The 25,712-nt window shown below is 42.9% G+C and overlaps 1 protein-coding gene across 3 annotated transcripts in view; it reads left to right on the top strand.

The window, feature by feature from the left end:
* Positions 1-25,712, top strand: part of Pka-C1 (Protein kinase, cAMP-dependent, catalytic subunit 1) — a 417,464-nt gene that overhangs the window by 245,510 nt on the left and 146,242 nt on the right. Inside the window, exon 1 of one of the 3 annotated variants that reach the window (XM_080268795.1) lies at positions 3,328-3,401. The exons of the other annotated variants lie outside the window; for them this stretch is intronic. Coding sequence (XP_080124921.1) covers positions 3,335-3,401 — 67 coding nt within the window. The 5' untranslated portion in view covers positions 3,328-3,334. Of the gene's footprint in view, positions 1-3,327; positions 3,402-25,712 lie in introns of those variants that run through there. 3 annotated transcript variants of the gene reach the window in all.

The following is a 25,712-nucleotide window of genomic DNA, read 5'->3' as shown; positions in this document are numbered from 1 at the left end:
GGCATGGACGATGAAGCAAAGATAGTGGTAGGAAACAGTGATGTGGTGGACAGTAGGAAAGTAGGGGAGATAAAAGGCTTAGACGGTGAAACAGAAGGTGGTGGTAGTTAATAGTGATCTGATGTAAATTAGGAAGGAAGTAGGACAGATAGAAGGCACAGATGGTAAAACAGAAGATAGCGACGGTAGACAGTGGTATGGTGATTGGAGATGTAAAGACAGATATTAGGCACAGACGATGAAAGGAAAAAAAGCAGGAGAAGACAGATACGAGGCATAGACGGTGACATAGAAGACAGTGGAAGTAGACAATGTGGGTTTGAAGACAGGGGTAGTAGACTGTGTGGGTTTGGTTAAATCTTGCGGACGGGTATTGACTTACGAGGGTCCAACTTACGAACTCAGTGGGACTCGAACCCACATCAGAGCGACCTCCGATTTTTACACCAGTACCAGGATCGAGACACTGAGTCGCCACCATATGTGGCGTCGTTGAGAAAGCCCCCTGTTCTCTCACCCTTCCTCCTGTCTGGCCCCCGTCCGCAGGGAGAAGGGCGTTTCTTGAGGTCGGGTGCAGTGGGAGTGTGTGGATAAGAAGTGGTGTTGTTTAGCTGTGTTGGTAACGGGGGGAGGCGGCGGTATTAGCTACAACATCAACATCTACATAGTGAAGTTAATGTAGAGTGAGGAAATGCGTGCTCATTTTCAGAATACATATATATGTATGGTGCTTCTCTTGTGAATAATCATGATATTTTAGGTATGAAATAGTTATGCAGACTAAAAACAAAAAGAAAAATATGCAAAGTACTTCATTATATATATATATATATATATATATATATATATATATATATATATATATATATATATATACTGTTGCTCATGTGCATGGCGAATATTTATTCATTGAGGTAGCTGTTCATGGATTTTGACAAATATTCGCATTAGAAACATCCATCAAGTGACTAGATGTCCGTACTTGAGCGACACTCAAAAAATCTACAGCCAAGTAACTATGGCGTAAAGATAATATTGGCGCCAAAAGTACTCCTAATTGAGTGGCTGTGAAAGTCAATATTGGGGTCTTTAATACTCTCCTGAAACCCTCCCATAGCGAAAATGAAAGATTAAATTGACATCTTAAATATTCTTCATCGTAATAAGTTTTAACTCCTGCCGTGGTGAAAGTGAAAGGTATTATTCGTGTCTTCATTATTTATCGATCTAGTGAGCGATATTGAAGGATAATATTAACTCCTTTGGTGTCAAAACCGAATCTTATCCTGTACCAGAGAGAAACTGAATGATGATGTCCGTGTTTTTCATAAATTTTCAACCGAGTGTTTCAGCCCCTATCTTAATTAAGCTGAAGGATAATATCGGTGCCCTTATTATTGATATTATTATTATTGTTATTATTATTATTATTATTACTATTATTCCGAGTGCTTCGTGACCTCTGCCCTTGTGAATATTACACGGCTTTACACTGAAAGATAATATCATTCATTCGGTGCTTTGAATATTCACTTGACTTCTTACAGTATTTTTCAGCTGTAATATAATGGCCTTCCTGCTCTAAGTAAAATTCATTTGATGTCTTGCAAGATTATTCTCCTGGGATAGTGTGACCTCCTTCTCGCTCTCAAAGAAAGAAAGAAAGGAAAGAAGAAAAAAGAAAGAGAGTGAAAGAAAGAGGGAAGAACGCTGTCATATATAGACCTCTCACTCTCTGCTCCCTCAGAGGAAGAAAGAAAGAAAGGAAGAAAGAAAAAAGAAAGAGGAAGACAGAAGAAACGCTGTGATACTTTGGTCTCTCTCTTTCCTCCCTCAAAGAAAGAAAGTGAGAGAGAGAAAGAAAGAACTGTGGCTTCTCTTGGTGGAGTTGGTAAATGCTCTTGCTGTGGACACCTGACTGTAGTGGATCGATGGACACTGCCTCTCTCTCCAGGCCTCCACCACACCACGCTCACCTCCACCTCCGCCACATTTCTGAGCCTTACCACATTTAGGAGCTTCACCACACCAGCTGTCTTCACCACATTGGGGCCATACCACACTTGAGAGCTTCACCACACCAGCTATCTTCACTACATATGAGAGCACCACACCAACACGCTTACTTCCTTCACCACATTTTTGAGCCCTACCACATTTGAGAGCTTCACCACACCTGCTATCTTCACTACATTTTGAGCCCTACCGCATTTAAACTCACCATAGCTCTACAGCTCCACATTTAAAGGCTCCACTGCAGCTACGATCACCGATACATTTCACCACCACTGCAAAGAGCTCCACCACCACAGCTCTCTACCACACGAGGGACCTCTGCCGCCTCCAAGCTCATTTTCCTACTTAGGATAACTGCCACAACTACTCTTCCCGCCTGAACTTAGAACCACAACTCCTCACCACCACACCAAGCTCTCCATTACACCTAGGCTGCGACCTCCATCAAAGCTCTCCATCACACCCACGACCCCCACCAAAGCTCTCCACCACATCCACGACCCCCACCACCAAAGCTCTCCGCCACACCTACGACCCCCCACCAAAGCTCTCCACCACAGACCCACGACCCCCACCAAAGCTCTCCACCACACCCACGACCCCCACCAAAGCTCTCCGCCACACCTACGACCCCCCACCAAAGCTCTCCACCACACACCCACGACCCCCACCACCAAAGCTCTCCGCCACACCTACGACCCCCCACCAAAGCTCTCCACCACAGACCCACGACCCCCACCAAAGCTCTCCACCACACCCACGACCCCCACCAAAGCTCTCCGCCACACCTACGACCCCCCACCAAAGCTCTCAACCACACACCCACGACCCCCACCAAAGCTCTCCACCACACCTACGACCCCCCACCAAAGCTCTCAACCACACACCCACGACCCCCACCAAAGCTCTCCACCACACCTACGACCCCCACCAAAGCTCTCCACCACACTTACGACCCCCCACCAAAGCTCTCCGCCACACCTACGACCTACACCAAAGCTCTCCGCCACACCTACGACCTACACCAAAGCTCTCCACCACACTTACGACCTCCAACAAAGCTCTCCGCCACACCTGCGACCTCAACCAAAGCTCTCCACCACACCTGCGACCTCCATCAAAGCTCTTCACACCTACGACCCGCACCAAAGCTCTCCATCACACTTACGACCCCCCACCAAAGCTCTCCGCCACACCTACGACCTACACCAAAGCTCTCCGCCACACCCACGACCCCCACCAAAGCTCTCCACCACACCTACGACCCCCACCACAGGACGACCTCGCTTCACCACATAAGCGTGCATTGAGCGGGGTCATGGCAACAATGATGATGACCAGACTCAGTGTTCCTTTTGCAGCCGCTCCTCTCATGCGGGACCAAGGTGAGAGAGAGAGAGAGAGAGAGGGAGAGAGGCAGGCTTTTGTTGAAACTGTCTTTTATAAACACTGGAATGAGGCTAGTGACAGTATTACGAGAGAGAGAGAGAGAGAGAGAGAGAGAGAGAGAGAGAGAGAGAGAGAGAGAGAGAGAGATAACACTGCGGCTACTGACCTTACTTTTATCTCTCCTATCGACCTACAAAGAGAGAGTCAAATTCCTGAATCCTGTCTTCTTATCGCGACGTAATAAGCAAAGGAATCTCTCTCTTTCTCTCTCTCTCTCTCTCTCTCTCTCTCTCTCTCTCTCGATATTTTGCCGTTTTCAGATGTAAATGGAATTTTTTTTTTTTTTTGAGTGAATTATTTTTGTTCCTCTGTGTATAAATATTTGTCATTTTTGTTCCTTGCATACAGTATATATATATATATATATATATATATATATATATATATATATATATATATATATATATATATATATATTTTTTTTCATGACGGAAATTAATGTGTTTTCTTTACTTTTATAATTTATTTTCGTGAGTCTATTTGTTCCTTGGTGTATATAATATTTTTTTTGTAATTTGTTTCATTCTTTTTTTGCGGTTTTTTGACTTGTGATTCTTTTAAAATATATTGAACGAACTTTTTTTATTTCGTGACTGAGTACTGTTTATTTCTTTAGATTGCTTATTTTTATGGATATTCACCAGCTGTCTGTGGGTAACGAATGTGATTTTTTTTTTACTTACTGTGCTTTGTTTATGTATAGTATACCGTATATTTAATTTTTAGGTAGTTGTGTTCCTTATAACATTTAATGACAACATACACTTTCTGTAAAGTAAACAGTGTCGTCAGCAAGTTGCGTACAGTCGGCGTCAAAATTCCGGTCGTCTCTTACTTTTTTTTCTATAAACTTCGAAAAATCAATAAAGGAAGTCCACAGCAACTGGCACTTTTAGCCTTATTTATTGATGGAGTCTTTAGTGTAGTTACCTGCAGTTTGGCGAGATGGGTGTTGTAAGTCCGTGGAGAGGCTAGGAGGACAGGTGACAGGATTATTGGTGCCGATTGTACATTTAGTGCTGGAGAGACCCTGCCATACTGAAGGGGTTATTGCCTTCAGTAGATGACAGCCTTGGTAAACTTATTATTATTATTATTATTTTTTTAACACCTGCGTGGTCTGGAAGCGCTGACATTTGAGGTGCTGTCTTAAAAGCTTGCTACAGGGGGACGATTGGACCTTGCTTTAGACACCCCTTCCTCTTCCCTCACCCCCTTCTCCCCTTTCCTCCCCCCTTTCTCCTCCCCCGTAGTGAAGAGGTAAAGGCCTAAGTAACAGACAAGGTAAACATCTGCTCAATTTTTATTTATTTATTTTTTGTCATGAAGAAAACTACGTAAAAAATTTTGGTCATTGTCTTAAAAGTACCCGGACATTCACGGTGAGAGAGAGAGAGAGAGAGAGAGAGAGAGAGAGAGAGAGAGTGTGTGTGTGTGTGTGTGTGTGTGTGTATTCCTTTATGTGTTTGGAAAATTGGAGGGTACTTTGTTTTTGTGGGAGTTTTGTGGGTTAGTTTCTTGTTCCTGTACTTGGTGATGTGAGGCAGGGAGAGATTGAGACAGAGAGAGGTTGAGAGATTAGGTGAGGCAGAGAGACGTTGAGAGATTAGGTGAGGTAGAAGAGGATGAGAGACTGGGTGAGATTGAGAGACTGAGATAGGTTGAAGGTGAGACTAGGTGAGGTTGAGAGAGTGAGTGAGACAGAGTGAGACAGGCAGAGATAGTGCGAGGAAGATAAAGAAGCATAAACTTAGCAGAGAAGTATTGTTAAGCAGAGAGCAGAGTAACAGCAGGCAGTAGAGAGGCAGTGTTATGGACGAGTCAGCAGGTAGAAGCAGAGAAAGAAAACATAAACTCACCAGTGTTATGGGCAGGTCAGCTGAGAGAGAGAGAGATTGTAATTTTTCCTGTCTTTGAAGCGATTTGGATAGAAAAAATGGAGATAAACTGCGATGTACATAATTACGTTGCTGGTTGTGTGTGTGTGTGTGTGTGTGTGTGTGTGTATGTGTCAGCAGGTAGGAGTGAGGTAGTGTGAAGCAGGGACATAGATAGCAGGTTATCAGTAGGGCTTGATAGGCAATAAAGCAGAGTAGGAGTGTTATCAGATAGAGTTGTAAATTAAACAGAAGAATTAAAAAGTGACGTGTCCATTGTGTAGGGAGTAAAAATTTAATATATAATACTTCTGAGTAAGATTAATTTGCATCAAGATTAATATGTACAGTATAAAGGGAGATTAGGAGGGGGGTGGAGGAAGTATTAGGAGGGTGAAGAATGAATAAATAAGAAATGTAAGGAAAGTGTATAAGGTGAATGATGTAAGATATTGATAAAGCAGAGGTGAGAAAAGGAGCGAAGAAGAGCATTTGGTAGAAGAGGTGAAGGAGGTAGAAGGATGAAGAAAATGTATGGTAGATAAGGAAATAAAAGTGAATAAAGTAAAGGACAAGAGGAATAATAGATCAATAAAAATGAAGAAAGCTATAAGAAAGGAATGAACGAAGGAAGTAAAGGAGCAAAAAGAGTTAAATGAAAAAGATGTGAATGAAAGAAGGTATAAAGATCATTGAAAAAAAAGGCTGTTATTGTAAAAAAATGTATAAACGGTAACGTATGGACGAAGAGGCATGTATGAAGAATGAATAGAGGTGAATAAAGGGTTGAAGAAATGTATAAGATGAATGAAATGAATAGGGAATGAGTAGTGTAGGTGGAGAAGAATGAGAGGGTAGGAGAGAGAGGCACGATAAGGCTGATCTCATGGTAGGTAACGAGGGTTTGAAGGATTAGTATTGTTGTGCTGGTGGTGGTGGTGATTGTGGTTGATTGTGGTTGTTGGTAGTAGTAGTAGTAGTGGTGGTGGTGGTGGTGGTGGTGATGGGGATGGTGGTAGTGAATTGTATTAGGAAAATTGTTGTTGATCTTCACAGTATAATTTACAAGTGGATGAAGGTGATTACTTAAAAAACGTAGTAGTAGTAGTAGTAGTAGTAGTGGTGGTGGTGGTGGTGGTGGTGATGGTGGTAGGTACAGTGGTTGATAATGGTTTTGGTGTGGTAGTGGTGGTGGTTGACGGTAATAGTGACGTAGGTGTTATGGTGTGTTTGTGGTGTAGTGGTGATAAAGAAAGTGGTAGCAGTTGTGATAGCACCAGGATCTGATTGATAAGAGTGGTGATAGTGGTGGTGTTGTGGTTGTTTTTCTTGTGTGTTGTGGTGGTGAGTGGTTGGTTGATTTGATTGTTGTAGTATGGCTGGTAGAAATGGTGATGATGGTGGTGGTGAGTAGTGGTGAAGATGGTGGTAATGTTTGAAATTGGTAGTGGTGGGTGTGATTGATGGTGATAGTGGTGGTGAGTATTGGTATTGATGATAGTAATGTTTGTGGTTGATGGTGATTGATGACGATGATTGTGATGGTTGTGGTCATGGTGGTAGAGCTTTGTTTGAGAAGTTAGGTGTGTGTGTGTGTGTGTGTGTGTGTTTGTGTGTGTATGTGTATGTGTGTATGTGTGTGTAACATTTAAAATTGAACTAAGGACCGTATTCATGTGTGTGTGTGTGTGTGTGTGTGTGTGTGTGTGTGTGTGTGTGTGTGTGTAATATTTAAAATCGAACCATTGAACTAAAGACCGTATTCGTGTGTGTGTGTGTGTGTGTGTGTGTGTGTGTGTGTGTGTGTGTGTGTGTGTGTGTGTGTAACATTTAAAATCGAGCCATTGAACGAAAGACCGTATTCCCAATGGCGTCATGGCCCTCGTCACACCTTCTCCTTAGCGATTTATTTTACCTGTTACACCATGATATTCTCTTCGTGTTCTTAATATATTTTTCGGACCAACTAAACTTTCCAGGAAGAACATAGAAGAGGATTTTGAAGTTTAATTTGCAGAATGAATCACTGAGTTGGAAGTGTTACGTAATCAAGAAAGTCAGAACCTAGATCACGACCAAAAATAGTTACGTGAGATATAATTGTCAGCCAAGGTGTTCTTATCTCATTAACCGATAAAAATGGCAGGTGAGAAAGCTTGATTACGCCCCTACCTGGCATCCTGGCATTTATTTCGGTTCCTTCTCGTGGTGGCACTGATGTAACTGGTCGGATCCCCTGCCCGATTATCCAGATGTCCCCCACCTCCCTCCCTATCCCGCGAAAGGGGGATGGTGGACTGCAGGAGGAGGAGAAGAAAGAAGAAGGAAAAGAAAAGGAGGAGGAAGAAGAAGAGGAAGAGGAGAAAGAAGAAGAAGAAGAAGAGGAGGAGGAGGAGAAAACCTTCAGCCTTCAGTCCACAAGGTTGACGTTCAGATGAGGATGTGGTTGGAACTACTTCAACTACCACTATTGAAAGAAACATTAGTCTTCATATTTACAGAAAATTTTGCAGTAATACCTCTAATGTTTTACTTCGATTTATTTATTTATTTATTTTTTTCAGACGTACTGTACTTGGTGATGGAAGTACTTTGCCTTGTGAGTCTAGGAGAGGCCACTGTATTTTCGTTTTATCATTTTCGTCATGGAGGGAACAATCTTGCGGCTTCTGGCCTTTGCTTCCTTCTTCCTTGCATTGAAAAAGTTGCAGGTAGTGTGCAACGGAAGGGCTTGCATCAGGAAATTAAGAAAAAAAATGGGGATATGTGGATGGGTAGGCCTGTGAGGTGAAGCCGGGATGAATGACAAATTGCTTCTCATTTTACGGTATCACATTCGAGCATTTACAAATCCAGGAGGAGAGGCGACGGACTTTTGCATTTGACTGTACAGTTGCGGACATAAATACTGATCCACCTCAATGAACGAGACTGAACAATGCTTTTGAACCTCAGCGATGCGATATTCTGAAACCAACACTCTTTCCAGCATGTTATGTCCGTTTCAGATTTGTTTCGGGAAATAGAAGGAAAGAAAAAGAAAGAAATTATAGTATTGTCCATCTTTTTGGAATAATTTGCAGAAGTTTCATTTGTTTCGACCAAAAAAATGAATCTTTTTTTTTTTTTTAACTTTTCAAAATGTTATGTGTGTGTTATAATGGTTCGACTTAAAAAAATAGAGCAAATGTTATTCTTCAGGTTCTCAGAATTTTTAGTAAGCGCATCAAAAAATTTCGATCAAAAAATAGTTATTATCACATAACTTCAGAATATTTTGTAAAGGTATAATTTTTAGACTTATGGGTACGATGTTGTTCTCCATCTTTTCAGAATGATTTGTAGGAGTTTCTAAGGAGAGAGAGAGAGAGAGAGAGAGAGAGAGAGAGAGAGAGAGAGAGAGAGAGGCTCATTGTGGTGGGGTGGACGTGAGTGGTACGGGAGGAGGTGTGGTTGGGGAAAGGTCGAGGCACTATTAATAGGTGTTATTGCGGACGTAAATGTACCATCCTGTTTATGCGGCGCAGGATGTGTTTGTCACTTAATCTGTGTGCCCCTCCCCCATCCCCCCCCCACAATGCACCCCCCACCGACCCCCTCCCCCTCTATCATAATCATCCCTCCCTCCCTCCCCTCTCCTACCTCTTATCTGTTTATATCTTGCCTCCTTCCTCCTCCCCCCTTGTCATTTTCCCTTTCCCTCCCTACCTCCCCTCCATCACCCTTCCCCCCTACAATTTCCTCTTCCCCCTCCTCACTCGCCATTTTCACTCCCTCCTTCCCTCCTCTTATCTTCTCCCTCACCCTTCCTTGTCACATTACTCCCTCCCTCCCTCCCTCTTTCTCCTTCTCTGAGTCCTCCCTCTCTCCCTTCTTCCTCCCCTCCTTTCATGTCTTCCACTTCCTCCATATTTTACTCCCACCTTTCCATTCTTTCCTTCCCCTCCCCCCTCCCCCGCCTCCTCTCTTTCCTCCCCCTCATCACAATCCTCCCTTCGCTCCCTCCTATCACCTAGCCCCTCCTCCTCGTCTTAAATTTCTCTCTCTCTCTCTCTCTCTCTCTCTCTCTCTCTCTCTCTCTCTCTCTCTCTCTCTCTCTCTCTCTCTCTCTCTCTCTCTCTCTCTCTCTCTCTCTCTCTCTCTCTCTCTCTCTCTCTCTCAAGTTATCTGCCTTAATAATAGAAAATGTAAAATATCTACCTTTAGTGCTTCACGTGTGGTCGATACGCATTAAGTAAACCCTTTTCTTCCATCCCATCATCCTTTTGCAAATCTTTCCCCTCCTCTTTACGCTCCTCTCTATTTGCAATCCTTCTCCCCTTCCTCTTTACACTCCTCTCTAATTGCAGTCTATTTTCCCCCTCCTCTTTACGCTCCTCTCTAAGTGCAGTCATTTTCCCCTTCTCTTCTTTAGGCTCCTCTCTATTTGCATCCTCACTACCCCTACGAAAGGACCTCTGATAGCAGGGGGTTAGTAAATTGTACATCTAACCCCTCCAGTTTCGAAAAAATCCCCCCCCCCAACTGAAAAAAAAAATTACACATGGCCAGAATAACATACAAAGTCCAGTTATATATTGGTTTTAGTGGTGACTGGGTGGTGAGTGAGAGGGTGGTTAATTGGCTTGGGTGGTGAGTGAGAGGGGGGTTAATTGGCTTGGGTGGTGAGTGAGAGGGGGGTTAATTGGCTTGGGTGGTGAGTGAGAGGGGGGTTAATTGGCTTGGGTGGTGAGTGAGAGGGGGGTTAATTGGCTTGGGTGGTGAGTGAGAGGGGGGTTAATTGGCTTCATCACCAGACCTTTTTATAATTTGCTATGGTGGTGGAAAGAGGTAAAAATAATGTCAGTCAAATGCAGCCCCTTTAAATTTGGGGAGATCTTTAACATGAATGAATATATTATTTTCATTGGCGGCCCCCCGTGTTGATGGCGAGATTACGGCCGCTTCTCTTTATGGTCTAGTTCAGTATCACGTTCCCCCCTCCCCCTCTCCCCCTGCTCTACTCCCCTTCCTCTCCTCCCTCCATCCTCCCCGTCATCGTTCTTCCACTCCTATCCTCTCGACGCTCCCTCCACTCCCCCACTTTCGTTCCCATCACTCCCTCTTCTCCCCCTTCCCCTTCCCCACTCCTCCCCGGCGTACCCCACCCTCTCGCTTTCTTCCCCCCCCCCCCGCTTTCGTTCCCTTCCTTCCTCCTCCCCATGCTGCTATTCCCCCTTTCGCTCCCTTTCCCTCGCTTCTCTCTCTCCCCTTCCCGCTCCATCCCCCCCTCCTTCACCCTCGCTTCATCCACATTCCTCTCACTTCCTCCCCTCCCCTCCCCCTCTTGTTCCCTCCCTTTCCCCTCCCGTTCCCTCCGTCTCCTCTCTCGTTCCCTCCCTTTTTCCCTCCCCTTCCCTCCCTTCCTCTGGATTCCTCTCCCTTCTCATCCACCCCACTCCTCTCTTCCTTCTCCATCCTCTCCGCCCCTCTCCACACCCCCTCCCCACGCTTCCTTCTATCACCTCCTCGTCTTCCCCCCCCTCTCTTCCTCCCCCTTCCCCCTTCCCCCTCATAAAGATGCATGTTCCCCTTCACTTTGCAATGTTGACTTGATGTGTTGATTATATTGCTCACCCTCTGTGCTGTGGTGGTGAAGGTGGGTGGTGGTGGTGATGATGATGATGATGATGATGTGGTGATGGTGGTGGTGGTGAAGGTGATGATGATGATGATGATGATGTGGTGATGGTGGTGGTGGTGAAGGTGATGATGATGATGATGATGATGATGATTCCACCTGGTTAGTGGGAATTCGTGTTTTTGTTGTGATGCTTTGGATATTTGTGTTGGGTTAGGGAAGGGTTGGTGTTGAATAAATGATGTGTGTATGTGTGAAGGAAAAGGTTGGTAGTGGAGGAGATGATGTGATAGATAGATAGATAAATAAATAAACAGATAAGATAGTGAGGTAGATACTAAGGTAGACAGAGAGATAGATGGACAGATAGATAGATAGACAGCATAGGAAAACCTCGAGTGAAGAGTAAGTGTGGAGAAAGTGTGGTAGTGGAGAAGTGATGTCGCATACTGATGATTATGTGTACGGTACTTAGGTGGATAGATAGAAAGATAGATAGAAAAATACAGATTGATGGATAGATAGTTCTGGAGGATGAGGTTAGTAGTGATGTCGAATACAGACGATTATGTGTACTTAGATAGATAGATGTATAGATAGATAGATAAATTAATACAGACCTCCTTCAATCTCTCAAATACAAACGTCTCTCCCAAGTTTAATATTGTCGTCTAGAATAAAAAAAAAATAAAGCAAAACAGGTTATCGTAGTGAAGAGGTGGGGTTAAGGGGTAATAAAGCAAAATAAATCGGTCAGGAAGAGTTGTTACGATGACCAAAATGTGACTAAGGAACACATTATTGGGCTCGGGAGAATTCGCATCGCCTCTCCCTTAGCGATTTATTTTGCCCTTTACACTTTAATATTCTCTTCTATGCCCTATGTATATCTATCTATACCTATCTATCTGTCTGATCTATCTGTCTGTCCCCCTAATCAATGCCTTTTTATCTATCTTCCTAACCCCATTTCCTTTGCGATTTATTTTTGGATATGGCTGGTTAATATAATTGTGGACATTATTTATGCAGAGTATAGCGATATTGGAAGGGTTTTTATAATACAAAATAGGCCAGTAACGTGTAATTAGCAAAATAATTCGCCCAGGAAAAGGTGATAGGGAGCTTCGATGAGAGAGGTGGATGGAGAGAGATCTGGGAAGGGTGCGGGAGTGGGTGGGGATCTATAAAAGCAATATATCGACAGGTGTGGGTGGGGTGGTGGGGTCAGAGGGTGGGTGTGTGGGTGGGAAACCGGAAGAAGGCGCTCTCTCTCTCTCTCTCTCTCTCTCTCTCTCTCTCTCTCTCTCTCTCCGCCTCACCTTTTCATTAGCTTCTCCAGGTGTATTTTCGTCAGTAAGTGATGCTATTGACCAGGTCGCTCGTTGAAGTAGAGTGCCAGAATCGGAGAGAGAGAGAGGGGGGGGGAGAGAGAGAAACAGACAGACAGAGAGGGAGGGCGGGGGAGGCTGTGTGTGTGTGTGTGTGTGTGTGTGTGTGTGTGTGTGTGTGTGTGTGTGTGTGTGTGCTGAGAGATTAGAGAGAGAGGGACGGAGGGGGAAGGATGTGTGTGTGTGTGTGTGTGTGTGTGTGTGTGTGTGCTGAGAGATTAGAGAGAGAGGGACGGAGGGGGAAGGATGTGTGTGTGTGTGTGTGTGTGTGTAAAATCTGTGCATGAAGATGAAGGCGTACGGCTCCAGGTGGAAGTGTAGAGTGTGTTGAGTGCTATGATCCAGATGGAAGAGTGTGGGTGCGTGCAAGGTGTGGGATGTGAGTTTGTGAAAAAAAATTTGCTTTTGAGTGTGTGTGTGTGGGGGGGGGGGTTTGTGTGTGTGTAAAATTGAGAGAGAGAGAGAGAGAGAGAGAGGAATACATCACCAGATTGAAAGGGATAAGGGTTGGATGGAGTGGACGGAGAGGAGTGAGTGAGGTGGGCTGGGGTGTGTGGTGGGGTGCTTTGGGGGAGTATATCCTGTGAATATGAGCATTATACATTGAATTGAAGGATGGGCATATTTATGATTGTGTCTTTTCCCTATCAGAGCAGAAATTAGGTGAGTGAACAGAGAATGGGCAGGATGGGCTGGGATGGTTGTGGTGGTGTGAGTCAGGGGTGGATGACTGGGTATGGGAAGTAACCTAATTAAGTGAAAATAATGATGGGGGGGAATGGGGGGGGTTGGTGGGTGTGGCTGCCTGGGATGAAGGTTGGGGAGGGAAGGGGCAGTACACCCTGTGAAAATGGGTTTGTATGTGTATCAGTATATGTATGACAGTAAATTAAAGAGTTCTCCAAGCAGAAAAAACAAGAAAGTAAACACGCTAAAATGCTGAAACTGACAAGGTATCGGTAATGCTGTCTCTCTCTCTCTCTCTCTCTCTCTCTCTCTCTCTCTCTCTCTCTCTCTCTCTCTCTCTCTCTCTCTCTCTCTTGGGGTACGGCATATTATAATTTATTTTTACCTATCAATATCTGCTTCCGGGATGTGGACTCACTTATCAAGCTTATTTTTAGACACAAATACGAAATAAATCAGACAAGCCAGAATTATGACTGGAAAATTAATAGTTTTTCTCACATCTAATTTTGCCCCGTCTGTTCGTAACCCGTTAACCCTTTCCCTGCGATGACCTGATTTTCATTTTGATATGATTACTACCCGGCGATTTTATATCCACTTCACCCCAGACGATTTTATTCAAGTTTTGGATTTTTAGAAGTATGGGGTGTTGAGTGCTGTATCTAAGTCAATATCTCTCTCTCTCTCTCTCTCTCTCTCTCTCTCTCTCTCTCTCTCTCTCTCTCTTATTAAAATGAACAGTAATAAGACTCCCGGCCCAGACAATTTCTACCCTAAAATACTAAAAAATGTGATGGATGTAATATGCAGTCCTCTAACATCTATCTTTAACAAGTCCCTACAACAAGGAAAGGTTCCAGTAGACTGGAGACTGGCTAACGTGACCCCTATATATAAAAAGGGCAGTAGAGATCAACCAGGTAATTATAGACCAATTAGCCTAACCTCTGTCTTGGGAAAGATCCTCGAAGCATTAATTAGAGATAGGATAGCTGAGTTCCTAGAAACTAATAACGTAATTAGGAACAGCCAGCATGGCTTTAGAACGCGGAGATAATGCGTGACAAATTTAATTGAGTTTTACGATTCACTTTTTAAAATGAATGATTGTACCAGGTCACTTGATATAATCTACTTAGACTTCCAGAAAGCCTTTGACAAAGTGCCGCATGATAAACTAATGACAGAAGTAAGATCACTTGGAATTGACGGAAATATTCATAGGTGGATACGTTGCTGGTTAAGTGAAAGCAACGTGTCGTTATAAATGGAGTAGAGTCAGACTGGGCTCCAGTGACCAGTGGTGTTCCTTAGGGATCGGTGTTGGGACCAGTCCTGTTTATTATGTATATTAACGATATCGATGTTGGCCTAAACAATTTCATTTCTAAATTTGCAGACGACACAAAAATCGGCAACACTATATTAACTGAAGAAGACAGAATTAGCCTTCAAAATGACCTTAATAAAATTATCAGCTGGTCAGAAAAATGGCAAATGCCCTTCAATGTAAGCAAATGTCAGGTACTGCAATGTGGGAAGAAAAACAAAAGGTATGATTACGAAATGAAGGGCCAAATCATTAGCAAGTCCTCACTAGTTAAAGATCTAGGCGTACTAATTTCAGACGATCTGAAATGTTCAAATCAATGTATCTCTGCCGCCAATAAAGCCAACAGGGCCCTAGGCTTCATCAAAAGACATTTTACATATAAAAGCAAAGATATTGTAATCCCCTTATACAAAAGCATAGTCAGGCCACACTTAGAGTTTGCATTGCAATTTTGGGCGCCTCACCTAATTAAAGGTATAGAAATACTGGAAGCGGTCCAGCGGAGGGCTACCAAGTTAATCCCGTCCCTGAGGAATAAACCATACCTCGAGAGACTCAGAGAATTAAACCTATTCTCTCTTAGAAAACGGAGACTCAGGGGGACAAGTGATTGAATGTTTTAAGATTCTAAAAGGCTTTAGTAATACTGATTCAAGCAAGCTATTCACAGTAATTACCGAGACTGTAACTCGAGGAAATGGTATGAAGTTGCAAGCAAGGAGGGCTAATCTTGATACAACCAAAAACTTCTTCACTTACTCTGTTGTAAGCGAATGGAATAAGCTCCCTGGGAATGTGATCGAGAGTGGTACCATAAATATGTTTAAAAAGAGACTGGACATGTTTCTCGACGCAATTGGTATCGTTTAGTTAGGATGGAGCAATTATTGCATATTCGCGTCTGCATTCATGTGCCTATTAGACACAGACAATATTTTAGAATATATATAATAGATAAACATTCTATTCATCTTTTGAAAAAAAAAAAATGCATGCATAGAGTAAGTATGTGGCTGTATGCCCAAATTTTCCTTTCTACTGTCAGCCGATCCTATAAAATTCCTTCAGGTTTTTCATTCCTGCAAGGTATTACTTCCTCTCTTGTTTCCTGTACCTCAAATGCCGGAGGGTCTGGAGGGTGGGGGAGAGAGCCTTCTGCTATGCTATCCTTTTCTCCTGCTCCTATGCACTATATTAGGATTAAGGCCGGATCACCTCGTAGGGACCGTAAGGTCTGTGTGGTCTGTGTATCTGTGTAACTCTCTCTCTCTCTCTCTCTCTCTCTCTCTCTCTCTCACACACACACACACACACACACACACACACACACACACACACAAATCGTGTCACTAAGAGAGGTACTTGCAGTTACGGATAAAGGAGTGTGGGGGTAACGTGTATAGAATTATCGAAAAGCATCATTCTCGACTGTAGTTAGAGATGGTTTTTATGTTATTCACTACGATAATAAATTCTAAGATGGATATCGTGGTTAGGTGACATCGAGAAGGAAGTGAAAAACCCCTTCATCGACTTCAGGGTGTTTAGTTTGAAGAATCTCTCGTGAGCTAAATAAAACCGTCTGAATTGAGGAACAGATGAGTCGCTTGTCATAGGAGATAAGAGACTAAAACTAGATGAAGAATTAAAAGGAAGAAAATTATATGGGTGATTTGAATATACCCGAAACTTAAAGTCCTGTTAGTCTTAAAGGTGAATTATGTGATGTAGTGTGAGTAGTGAATGAAAGTAAAAAAACTAACGTGAAATAACGGGTGACTGAAATATACCCAAAACTAAGAGTCATATTAGTGTTAAAGGTGAATGACGTGATTTAGTGTGAGTGAGGTATATGGAGAAGGATTATTTTTATATTTAGTGTGAATGAGATATATGGATTTTTTTTATTATTATTATTTTTTGATTTAGTGTGAGTGAGGTATGTGGAGGATGATTTTGGGAGGGGGATTTAGTGTGAGTGAGGTATATGTTTTTTTTTATTATTATTATTTTTTGATTTAGTGTGAGGGAAGTATATGGAGGTAGTGATGTCCTTGGGCAATTCCGGTTCCCGTACCATAAATCAGGACGAGGGTGGGGGTGTGAGTTACGAGCTGGCTTGCACGAGATGCCTCACCCCAATGAACTGTATATGTGGGTGTGTGAGAGACTTGGATCCCCACACACACACACACACACACACACACACACACACACACACACACACACACACACACACACACACACACACACACACACACACACACACACACACACACACACACACACACACACACACACACACACACACACACACACACAGAGAGAGAGAGAGAGACTTACACCTGAGCAAATAAAATAAGGTACATATATCTCGCATCCTCACACACACACACACACACACACACACACACACACACACACACACACACACACACACACACACACACACACACACACACACACACACACACATATCCCATCATCAACAGCAACATCATCTTATTCTTTTACACCTAATACCTTATTGTCCTTATCATCCCTTTACTTTTTATTTTAGTTGTTTTTACCATAATTTATAACTTTGTCTTTGCTTCCACTACCTTGTTTCACCTGTTTATTTTTATCCTTAATTAATTTTGCACCTTTTGATTTACTGAATATACCTGTGTGCTGAGAGTAGAAAGGGTAGGTAGGTGACATAAGTTTGCAGCGTTATCCGGCCATTGGGTTAGGTGGTAGTAGTAGTAGTGGTGGTGGTGGTGGTGGTGGTTGCAATGGTGGGAGTCAATGTCACAGGTGTTGATAGTGGCATACGCTCCCTCCCCTCCCCTCCCCTCCTCTCCTTCCCCTCCCCTCCCCTCCCCTCCCCTCCCCTCCCTTGCCTTATGGGAATCACACGACACGACTCGTATAGCAAGTTGAGAGCCTGTCGTGCCGTAGTGGTCTTCAGTCGTACGTGTAGGTAGTGGAAGGCATGTCGTGCAGTAGTAGTCGTGGGTCGTGCTCTGTGATTCTGGCTAGGTGGTAATCGTATAAATGGATGCCTGGTGGACTAGTGGGTTAAGTCGTATATTCAAGGGGTGTTTAGGGGTATAATGCCTCTCAGGGATAGGCGACTGGTCACTCAGTAAATGGTTGGATGGAGCAGCCTAACACCGGGCCCTTACGCCCAGGGCAGTAAAGGAGTGGGTGCTAGACAGATAGTTAATTAGATAGATAGATCTGGATGGATGGACAGAAAGATAGATGGATTGATTGGTATAGAAATAAAGATAGACATAGATAGATGGGTGGGTGGACTGATAGTTGGATAGATGTAGATGGATGGATGGATGGACGCAGATAGATAGATATATTGATGTAGATAAAAAGATAGATAAAGGGTGCTGGCTGGCTAGATAGATGGATAGATCGATAGGCAAGGATGGACAAGTAGATAGACAGGTGAATACAATAAACAGAATCGTCCCATAGTAACCTGATTAAAATAACGCGTCCATAAAGAGAGAGAGAGAGAGAGAGAGAGAGAGAGAGAGAGAGAGAGAGAGAGAGAGAGAGAGAGAGAGAGACTATATTGGGATCCAGAGGGCATTGCGGTAGTGGGGGAGGGAGATGCTGTCCTTGAAATGCTGTATCAGAAATCGATAAGGCTAGATTGAGCGTACCCCCTTAGTCTCTCTCTCTCTCTCTCTCTCTCTCTCATTTCACACGGAAAACACTGAAGAGTTATATAGATTGCCAGCATCACGAGGAAATCAATTACAGTACACAGATAAACCTCTTTGCAAATATTCTTGGTTGTTAATGTCTATACAACAACATAGGATCCTTAAGCTTGTGTGTGTGTGTGTGTGTGTGTGTGTGTGCGCGAGTAACCTTTGACCCCATACGTGTCTTCAAAAGGGCTAAGTAAAAACATAAAGGAAATAACTGGGAGTGTTTGTCTAAGCATCATTTATACCAGACATTGAAGGGAATGAGTGAAGAAGAGGAATGGCACCTCCCCCATCCACCCATCCCATCCTATCCCATCAGCCCTCTTCTCCTCACCCATCCTTCCTAGCCATCCCAGCTCCCTATCCTGCCATCCCAGCTCCCTGTCTTCCCACTCACCCCTCCTATCCATCCCAGCTCCCTATCCTTCCCTCCCATCGCGCCTCTCAGCTTACCTCCGGCCCGTCCCGTCATTGATCGCTTAAGGACGTACACGCATAGGAAATGATCGTGAAATTCTGGGAAGCCACTCAAGCGGCCGGGTGAGGGAGGCGGCTGAGAGTCAGGGATCTTTATTCCCTAACACCTCTTCCATAACGATTTATTTTTTGTATGTGGATGGGTCGTATCCTTTTGTACGAAAATTATGCAAAGTGTGGCGATGTTGGAAGGATTTACGTGACGTGGAAGAGGACAATAAGGTGTGATAAACAAAATAAATCGCTAAGGAAGAGGTAGTGAAGGATTTAAGTTATTGTAGATTAAGATTTACCAATATACGAATATATGTCTGTTTAATAGTAACCCTATCAAGGTATACAGATTTTTGCTGACCTTTCTTCTTTACTGACATCAGACTTATGCCCGTGTTTTCGTTGTTTAAGAAGGCTCCCTAGCACCTCTTCGTTAGCGATTTATTTTTGGATACGTCTTGTGAACATTATTTTGTAGTTTATGAAGAGTGTGGTGATACTAGAATGATTGAATTAACGCTAGAGGACAGCGATGTGTAATATGTAGAATAAATCGATTAGGAAGAGCTGTTAGGAGTCTTAGATACAAACATTGTCGTCATAGCACGTCGATTTTCACATGTACTACCTATTACTAACACTCATTCCCCTTCGTACATCGCCAGCATGGGAAAAATTCTTGGTATCATTCTCCCTTCGAGGTGAAAGTTCGATCCTGCAGTTGATTTTGTATGAATTGTTGCGGTTAAGGCGGTTGTGAACGTGTTTCGGGAAAGATATTTGACGTCACTATTCTCTAACGTTTGTACAATGGCGTCCTTTGTGTGTGTGTGTGTGTGTGTGTGTGTGTGTGTGTGTGTGTGTGTGTGTGTGTGTCTGATCTTACCATATCCAAATCTCATTAAACTCAAAGGAGACATTTGAACTAGATAGGCTAAATAAAGGCTTAATTTTAGTCTGCACTGCTTCTTTAAATCCAAAATACATTGTGTGAAGGTAACGTGGAAGAAACACTAATCGTATTGAAGGATTAAGGGGATATACCTGGATGGGCCTTGAAACCCGCGCCATTTAAACTGAACAGGTGTGAAAAAAGTATAAACAAAGGCAGGTAACCAGAGGGGGTGATGGTAAAGGTGTAACAGAATCAGACAAGAGTGTATATCTTTTCAGCCCTGCACCTGACTCAGCCTGTATTAGGTAATGGGGGTCTGGTGCAGCCCTAGGTCAGGTGGTGTCTGGTACTCGTTTATGTGTTTTGTGGTAGTGTGGCCTGTGGTGGTGTGGTGCTGGTGTTGTGTGGTGTTGATGGTGTCGTGTGTGGGGGTGGTGTGTGGTTATAGTGGGGTGAGATAGCTTTGGGTTTGGTGGTGTGTGCTGCCGGTTTGTGTTTTTGTGGTAGTGTGCCCTGTGGTGGTGTGGTACTGGTGTTGATGGTGTGATGGCAGTGTTGGTGTGTTACTAGTTTTCTTTTTCAGGAAGGTGTGCGCTGTAGTGGTTGTGGTATTGACGTTAATGATAAGTGGAATTGATGATGTGTGGTGGGATGAGATGAAGATGTGATGATTTTAGTGTGGTGGTGGTGTTAGTGATGTGTGGTGGTGTTATACTAGTAACAGTTGTGGTTGTGGTGAAGTTGTGAGTGGTGATCGTGCAGTGTGGTGGTGGTGGTATAGTAGTGATTTGTATAGTGACAGAGTCCCAGTTGTGGTGTGGTGGTAGTGTTGTGTGGTGGTGGTGTGAGTGTGTGGTGGTTTGGTAGTGGTAATGATATTGTGTGGTAAAGACTGTAGTGGTATTGCAGTTTTGATGTGGTGGTAGTGTTGTGTGGTGGTGGTGTGATTTTATGTAGTGGTTTGGTAGTGGTAATAATATTGTGTGGTTATGATAGTGGTGGTGTTGCAGTAGTGGTGAAGGCAATGGCACGATAGTAATGGTGGTGGTGTAGCAGTAGTGGTGAAGATGATGGTGTGGTAGTAATGGTGGTGTTGTGTTGCCGCTATGCTGACGGCTAACGAGGGCTACCACCACCATTCTCCCCATCCATTGTTAAGGTGACCCTACAATTGCCCCAGCCTCTCCATGGCACCATTGTAGGAGAGATTTAGTTGACAAGGGGAGGCACATTTCAGCACACCATCCTCCTTCCAATTCTCGAGCCGGTCAGACTGTTCGATACAATGCGTTTTTAATTCATTTCTAGGTTGTTTTGGGATGGAAAAAATTTGATAGTAACAGGAAGAAAAAATGTGACGTCTTTAGGGGGAAGGGGTTGACTCAGGTGTATCAAAAGGTGGAGAGGAAACACACACACACACACACACACACACACACACACACACACACACACACACACACAGACTGTTGAATCGCCTTTGTGATTCTGTCTGTCTGTCTGTCTGTCTGTCTCTGTCTCTCTCTCTCTCTCTCTCTCTCTCTCTCTCTCTCTCTCTCTCTCTCTTTCTCTCTCTCTCTCTCTCTCTCACACACACACACACACACACACACACACACACACACACACACACACACACAGCAGGAGTAGAAAGTAGCGTATGAGTGAATTTGTGAATGAGTGAGTGTGTGAGTTACGTAAGATATGTAAACCAGAGAGCAATACAAAGCTTGTGAAGAGTGAAAGAGTGAGTGTGTGTGTGTAGAGTGCAACTTGAGTGTGCGTGAATGAGTGAGCAGATTGATTCGCTGTGAGGGTAAGGGGATGGGGTGAACGGAATAGTGCAGTGTGTGTGTGTGTGTGTGTGTGTGTGTGTGTGTGTGTGTGTGTGTGTGTGTGTGTGTGTGTGTGTGTGTGTGTGAGAGAGAGAGAGAGAGAGAGAGAGAGAGACTATACCACCTATTTTAGTCATCCAGTTAGATATCTTTACTAGGAAAGGTGTTATCGTATTAGCAACCTTATCCAGTTAGCAAAGTCTCCCCAAAGCTGAAGAAAATCGTCTGGAGGTATAGAGACTAAATTAAAAATGACGTGTGTGTGTGTGTGTGTGTGTGTGTGTGTGTGTGTGTGTGTGTGTGTGTGTGTGTGTGTGTGTGTGTGTGTGTGGAGCAGGATAACAAGACAGGATTGGTGCATAAAGGTGGAGTTTGTCACCTGTCAGACACAACACTATACGTCTTTCAATGTAACTTGGCCCAGAGTTTCGTCCTTTTGTATCTTATTTCACGTAGCACGTTGGAGAGAGAGAGAGAGAGAGAGAGAGAGAGAGAGAGACAGACAGACAGACAGACAGACAGACCACGACTATGCATCTCCCTCATTGCACTTCTTCGTGACTAGCATCATATTGTGTCTTCCAGTAGCTTAGCATTGGAGGTGGGGTGATACCATTTCTAGGCCAAGTTAAAATAAAAAAACTGTATTGGAAAAGGGAGATTTATCCTTTGAGGGGCTGGGATTTTTTTCTTCTTTAAATCCTGGGGTCACTAAAATCCCTAACACCTGCTCCTTATTAATTAATTTATTTATTTTCTTTAATCTCTGACACCTCACGTTTAATATAAAAAAAAACTGAACTCTCATTTAATGATAATATTCACTATTGAGTTTAGTGGATGAATAGGTTAGCATTTGTTAGACTTCGTTTCTATACTCCTTTCACCTTAACTTGGCTCAGATTTTCGTCCTTTCGCTGCTGCTTTTACGTTGCTCAGTGGCAGGAAAAGACTACTAAAATTCAACATCTATAGCACTTCTTCGTGACTAGCACTTTATTCTAATGTTGATCTCGTGTTATATCACGCCAGTCAAGATGGAGAGATGGCAATTTTAGGCCAAGTTAGAGTGAAAGGAGTATATTGATATTACTTCCAAGCAATACTTAAACGTTTTGAACATCATTACTTAAAGAATCCAAGTATAGGACGGTAATGGAGGACTTTTTTTCTTTTTTTTTATGTAAGGAAAAAGGAACCAAAGGCCAGGAGCATAGGAGACCTTAACATATCATCCTCTGCTATTTTTTTTCTTTTGCGTAATACACTTTTTTTGTGTGTGTTACGCGTTACCGTGGAAAATTATCGATACAAAACAAAAAACGGTAAAAGAAATAAAGTTTAATCTGCATAATTCGCCTAGGAGGATGTGTTAAGAAGTCTCTCGAACCACTTAGACTACCACTTTTTTTTTTTTTTTTTTTTTTGGCACGTGGAGGTACGATTTCAGAAGATTTGGGCGTGAGTGAGTGTGAAGGTCAGATTTTAACTGTGTAGGGTACGGGGAAGAGTTTTTTTTTTGTGTGTGTGTGTGTGTGTATGTGTGTGTGTGTGAGAGAGAGAAAGAGAGAGAGCACAGGCGATTCAACAGTGTGTGTGTGTGTGTGTGTGTGTGTGTGTGTGTGTGTGTGTGTGTGTGTGTGTGTGTGTGTGTATGTATGTGTGTGTGTGTGTGTGAGAGAGAGAGAGAGAAAGCACAAAGGCGATTCAACTGTGTGTGTGTGTGTGTGTGTGTGTGTGTGTGTGTGTGTGTGTGTGTGACCTCAAGAACCAGCCCAGGGTAGGCTCCCCGCCTCGTTTAGTAATGCATGAAGTGTGATAAAGGCGTTTACATTGTGGGGGGGCAGCGATAAGGAGAGGGGGATTAGAGAGAGAGAGAGGGGGGGGGTAATACAGAAGGGGTTGGGAGTAGAGGAAGATAAAGTGGGATGGTGAGAGAGAGAGAGAGAGAGAGAGTAGAGGGGTTGGGAGTAGGGAGAGATGGACGTGGGGGAGAGAGAGACAGGGGGTTGGGAGGAGGTGTGGGTTGGGGATTAGGAAGAGAGAGAGAGAGAGAGAGAGAGAGAGAGAGCAGTGATGGATGGTTTGCCTGGGAGGGAGGCCAAGGCAGAGGCACGTGTACTGATAAATGCCTGTAGCCAGCTTGTAACTTTTTATATACATTTATTTCTACACTACTCTCACTTTAGCTTGGCTTAAAATTACTGTGTTTCCATCTTGATTGCTGAGTTGTGGCAAAAATAATAACACTGTAGTAGGATGCTAGTCACGAAGAAGTGCTATGAAAAATATGTTTGATGTCAACACGGTATAAAAATTACTCCTGCGTGAAGGGAGTAAATTTAGCGTGGACAGAAATATTTGCCTCTTGAATGACACCATGAAAAAATATTTACTGCATGTGTGTGTGTGTGTGTGTGTGTGTGTGTGTGTGTGTGTGTGTGTGTGTGTGTGTGAAATCTTACTTGAACAGAGGTTGAAAAAAAATTCTTGAAAAAATATATAGCTTACAAAAAATAGCCACAAATTTAATTGCGTGGAAAAAATTTGTGAAAAAAAAAAAAAAAAAAAAAAAAGCTTTGAAAATAAACACTACTCCTTGAAGACCAGACTCTCAAAAAAGAAAAAGAAAAAATGTACAGTTTATCTAGAATGAAACTAATGGTAAAGATTTGATAATGGAAGTTACAGATAATATGAAAGTAATGACCGCTGGGTGAAAATGATAGTGGAAATTCAAGTAATCATCGTTTATAAAGACAGGACGATAATACCTTCAGTTCAAAAGAAATATCGTAAATAGAAATATATAAGATTAATAGTATCAGAAGCCAGTGTTTTGGTAGCGAGAAAAGGGAGATATATAAATGAGGTCCGCGTATTGAATGGGTTAGGGAAAATTGATGTAATATTGATGGTAATAAATATCATTAAGGAAGGAAAGGTGTAACTCAGAATTCCAGTGTAAATTAAAATATTGAAGGTTTGTGGTGGGTGGACATTGACTGTAGTGGGCAAGTAGAGAAAGAGAGAGAGAGAGAGAGAGAGAGAGAGAGAGAGAGGTCATAAGGGGGAATAGAAAGAAGTGATGAAGGGAGGAGCTGAGAAAGAGAATGTGTGTGTGTGTGTGTGTGTGTGTGTGTGTGTGTGTGTGTGTGTGTGTGTGTGTGTGTGTGAAAGCGTCCACCTGATGCTGTCTTTGTTCCATTAGGCGTTCCAGAGGTTAGGCACAGTCTCTTTTCAGGCCTCTTGTTTTTTTTTTTGTTTTTTTCTGCCGTTTTCTTGTTTTCTTTTTTTTTTCCTCTCGTTTTTTGGTCTTCATTTTTTTCTTTCGGTCTCTCTCACTTTTCTTTTTCTGTTTTTTCTGTTTCTTTTTGTCTTCGAGTCTCTTTTTTTCTCTTTTTTTTTCATGTTTTTCTCTGTCTTTTCTTCAGGTCTCTGTTTCTTCTCTTTCTGTGTTTTTTTTTTCCTGTCTTTTCTTTTTCTTCCTGCCTTTTTCTTTGGCCTCCTTTTCGTCTGTTTTTTTATTTTTTTCTTGTTTTTCTGTTTCATTAGGTCTTCCTTTCTCCTGCTTGTCTTTTTTTCCTGCCGTTTGTTTCTTTCTCTTTTCTGTGTAATTTTCTTTGTCTCTTTCTGTACTTTTTTGTTTATTTTTTTCTCTCTTAATTAACTCCTCTTTCATTGTCAGTAATTTTTGCCGGTGTTGCTGTTTTCATTTTTTTTTTCTTTACCCGTTGTCTGTGTCTGTTCCGTTATTCTTCGTCCCTTTTCTTTGCCTTTCGTCCATTTCGTAGGTTACCGGGTACACATTCCTTCCTTCCCCAAATGCTGTTCAGTTTGTTTCTTATTTTTTCACTCGTCTATGTTTCTCTCTCTCTCTCTCTCTCTCTCTCTCTCTCTCTCTCTCTCTCTCTCTCTCTCTCTCTCATTTTGATTGTGTTCCCTTCCCTTCTTCACTAATGGGCCTGAGTTTGTCATTCCTTCTTTGTCTTGGTGCTGAAGGAAGTGTAAGGAAGTGGTTCAAAGATTATTATTATTATTATCTCCACCAAGGAGGTTGTGTTTTCACCCCTGTCCGTTTGTTTGTTGGTTGGTTGGTTTGTGAGCAAGATTACAGAAAAACTACTGGACGGATTTCCACGAAACTTGGTAGAAGAATGGGCCTTGGCCCACAATACACTATATTGAATTTTGGTGCGGATCCGGATAAAGGTGCGGATCCAGGAATTTTTTTTTTTTTTTTTCACATTTTTAACACTGCGAGATAGGGTTTTAACGGAGGTATACGCTCTACTGAGTGGCATTCTGGTTATTATTACTACTACTACTACTACTACTACTACTATTACTACTACTTCTACCACCACCATCATCATCTTGCCTCCTCCTCCTCCTTCTCCTCCTCCTCAACGTGGG

The sequence above is a fragment of the Coenobita brevimanus genome, chromosome 29 (genome assembly GCF_032717465.1).
Source record: "Coenobita brevimanus isolate Jiangsu-jjx chromosome 29, ASM3271746v2, whole genome shotgun sequence".
In the NCBI taxonomy this organism is placed as follows: Eukaryota; Metazoa; Arthropoda; class Malacostraca; order Decapoda; family Coenobitidae; genus Coenobita; species Coenobita brevimanus.
The sequence above is the reverse complement of the archived record's forward strand: the minus strand, read 5'-3'. Positions and strand labels throughout refer to the sequence as shown.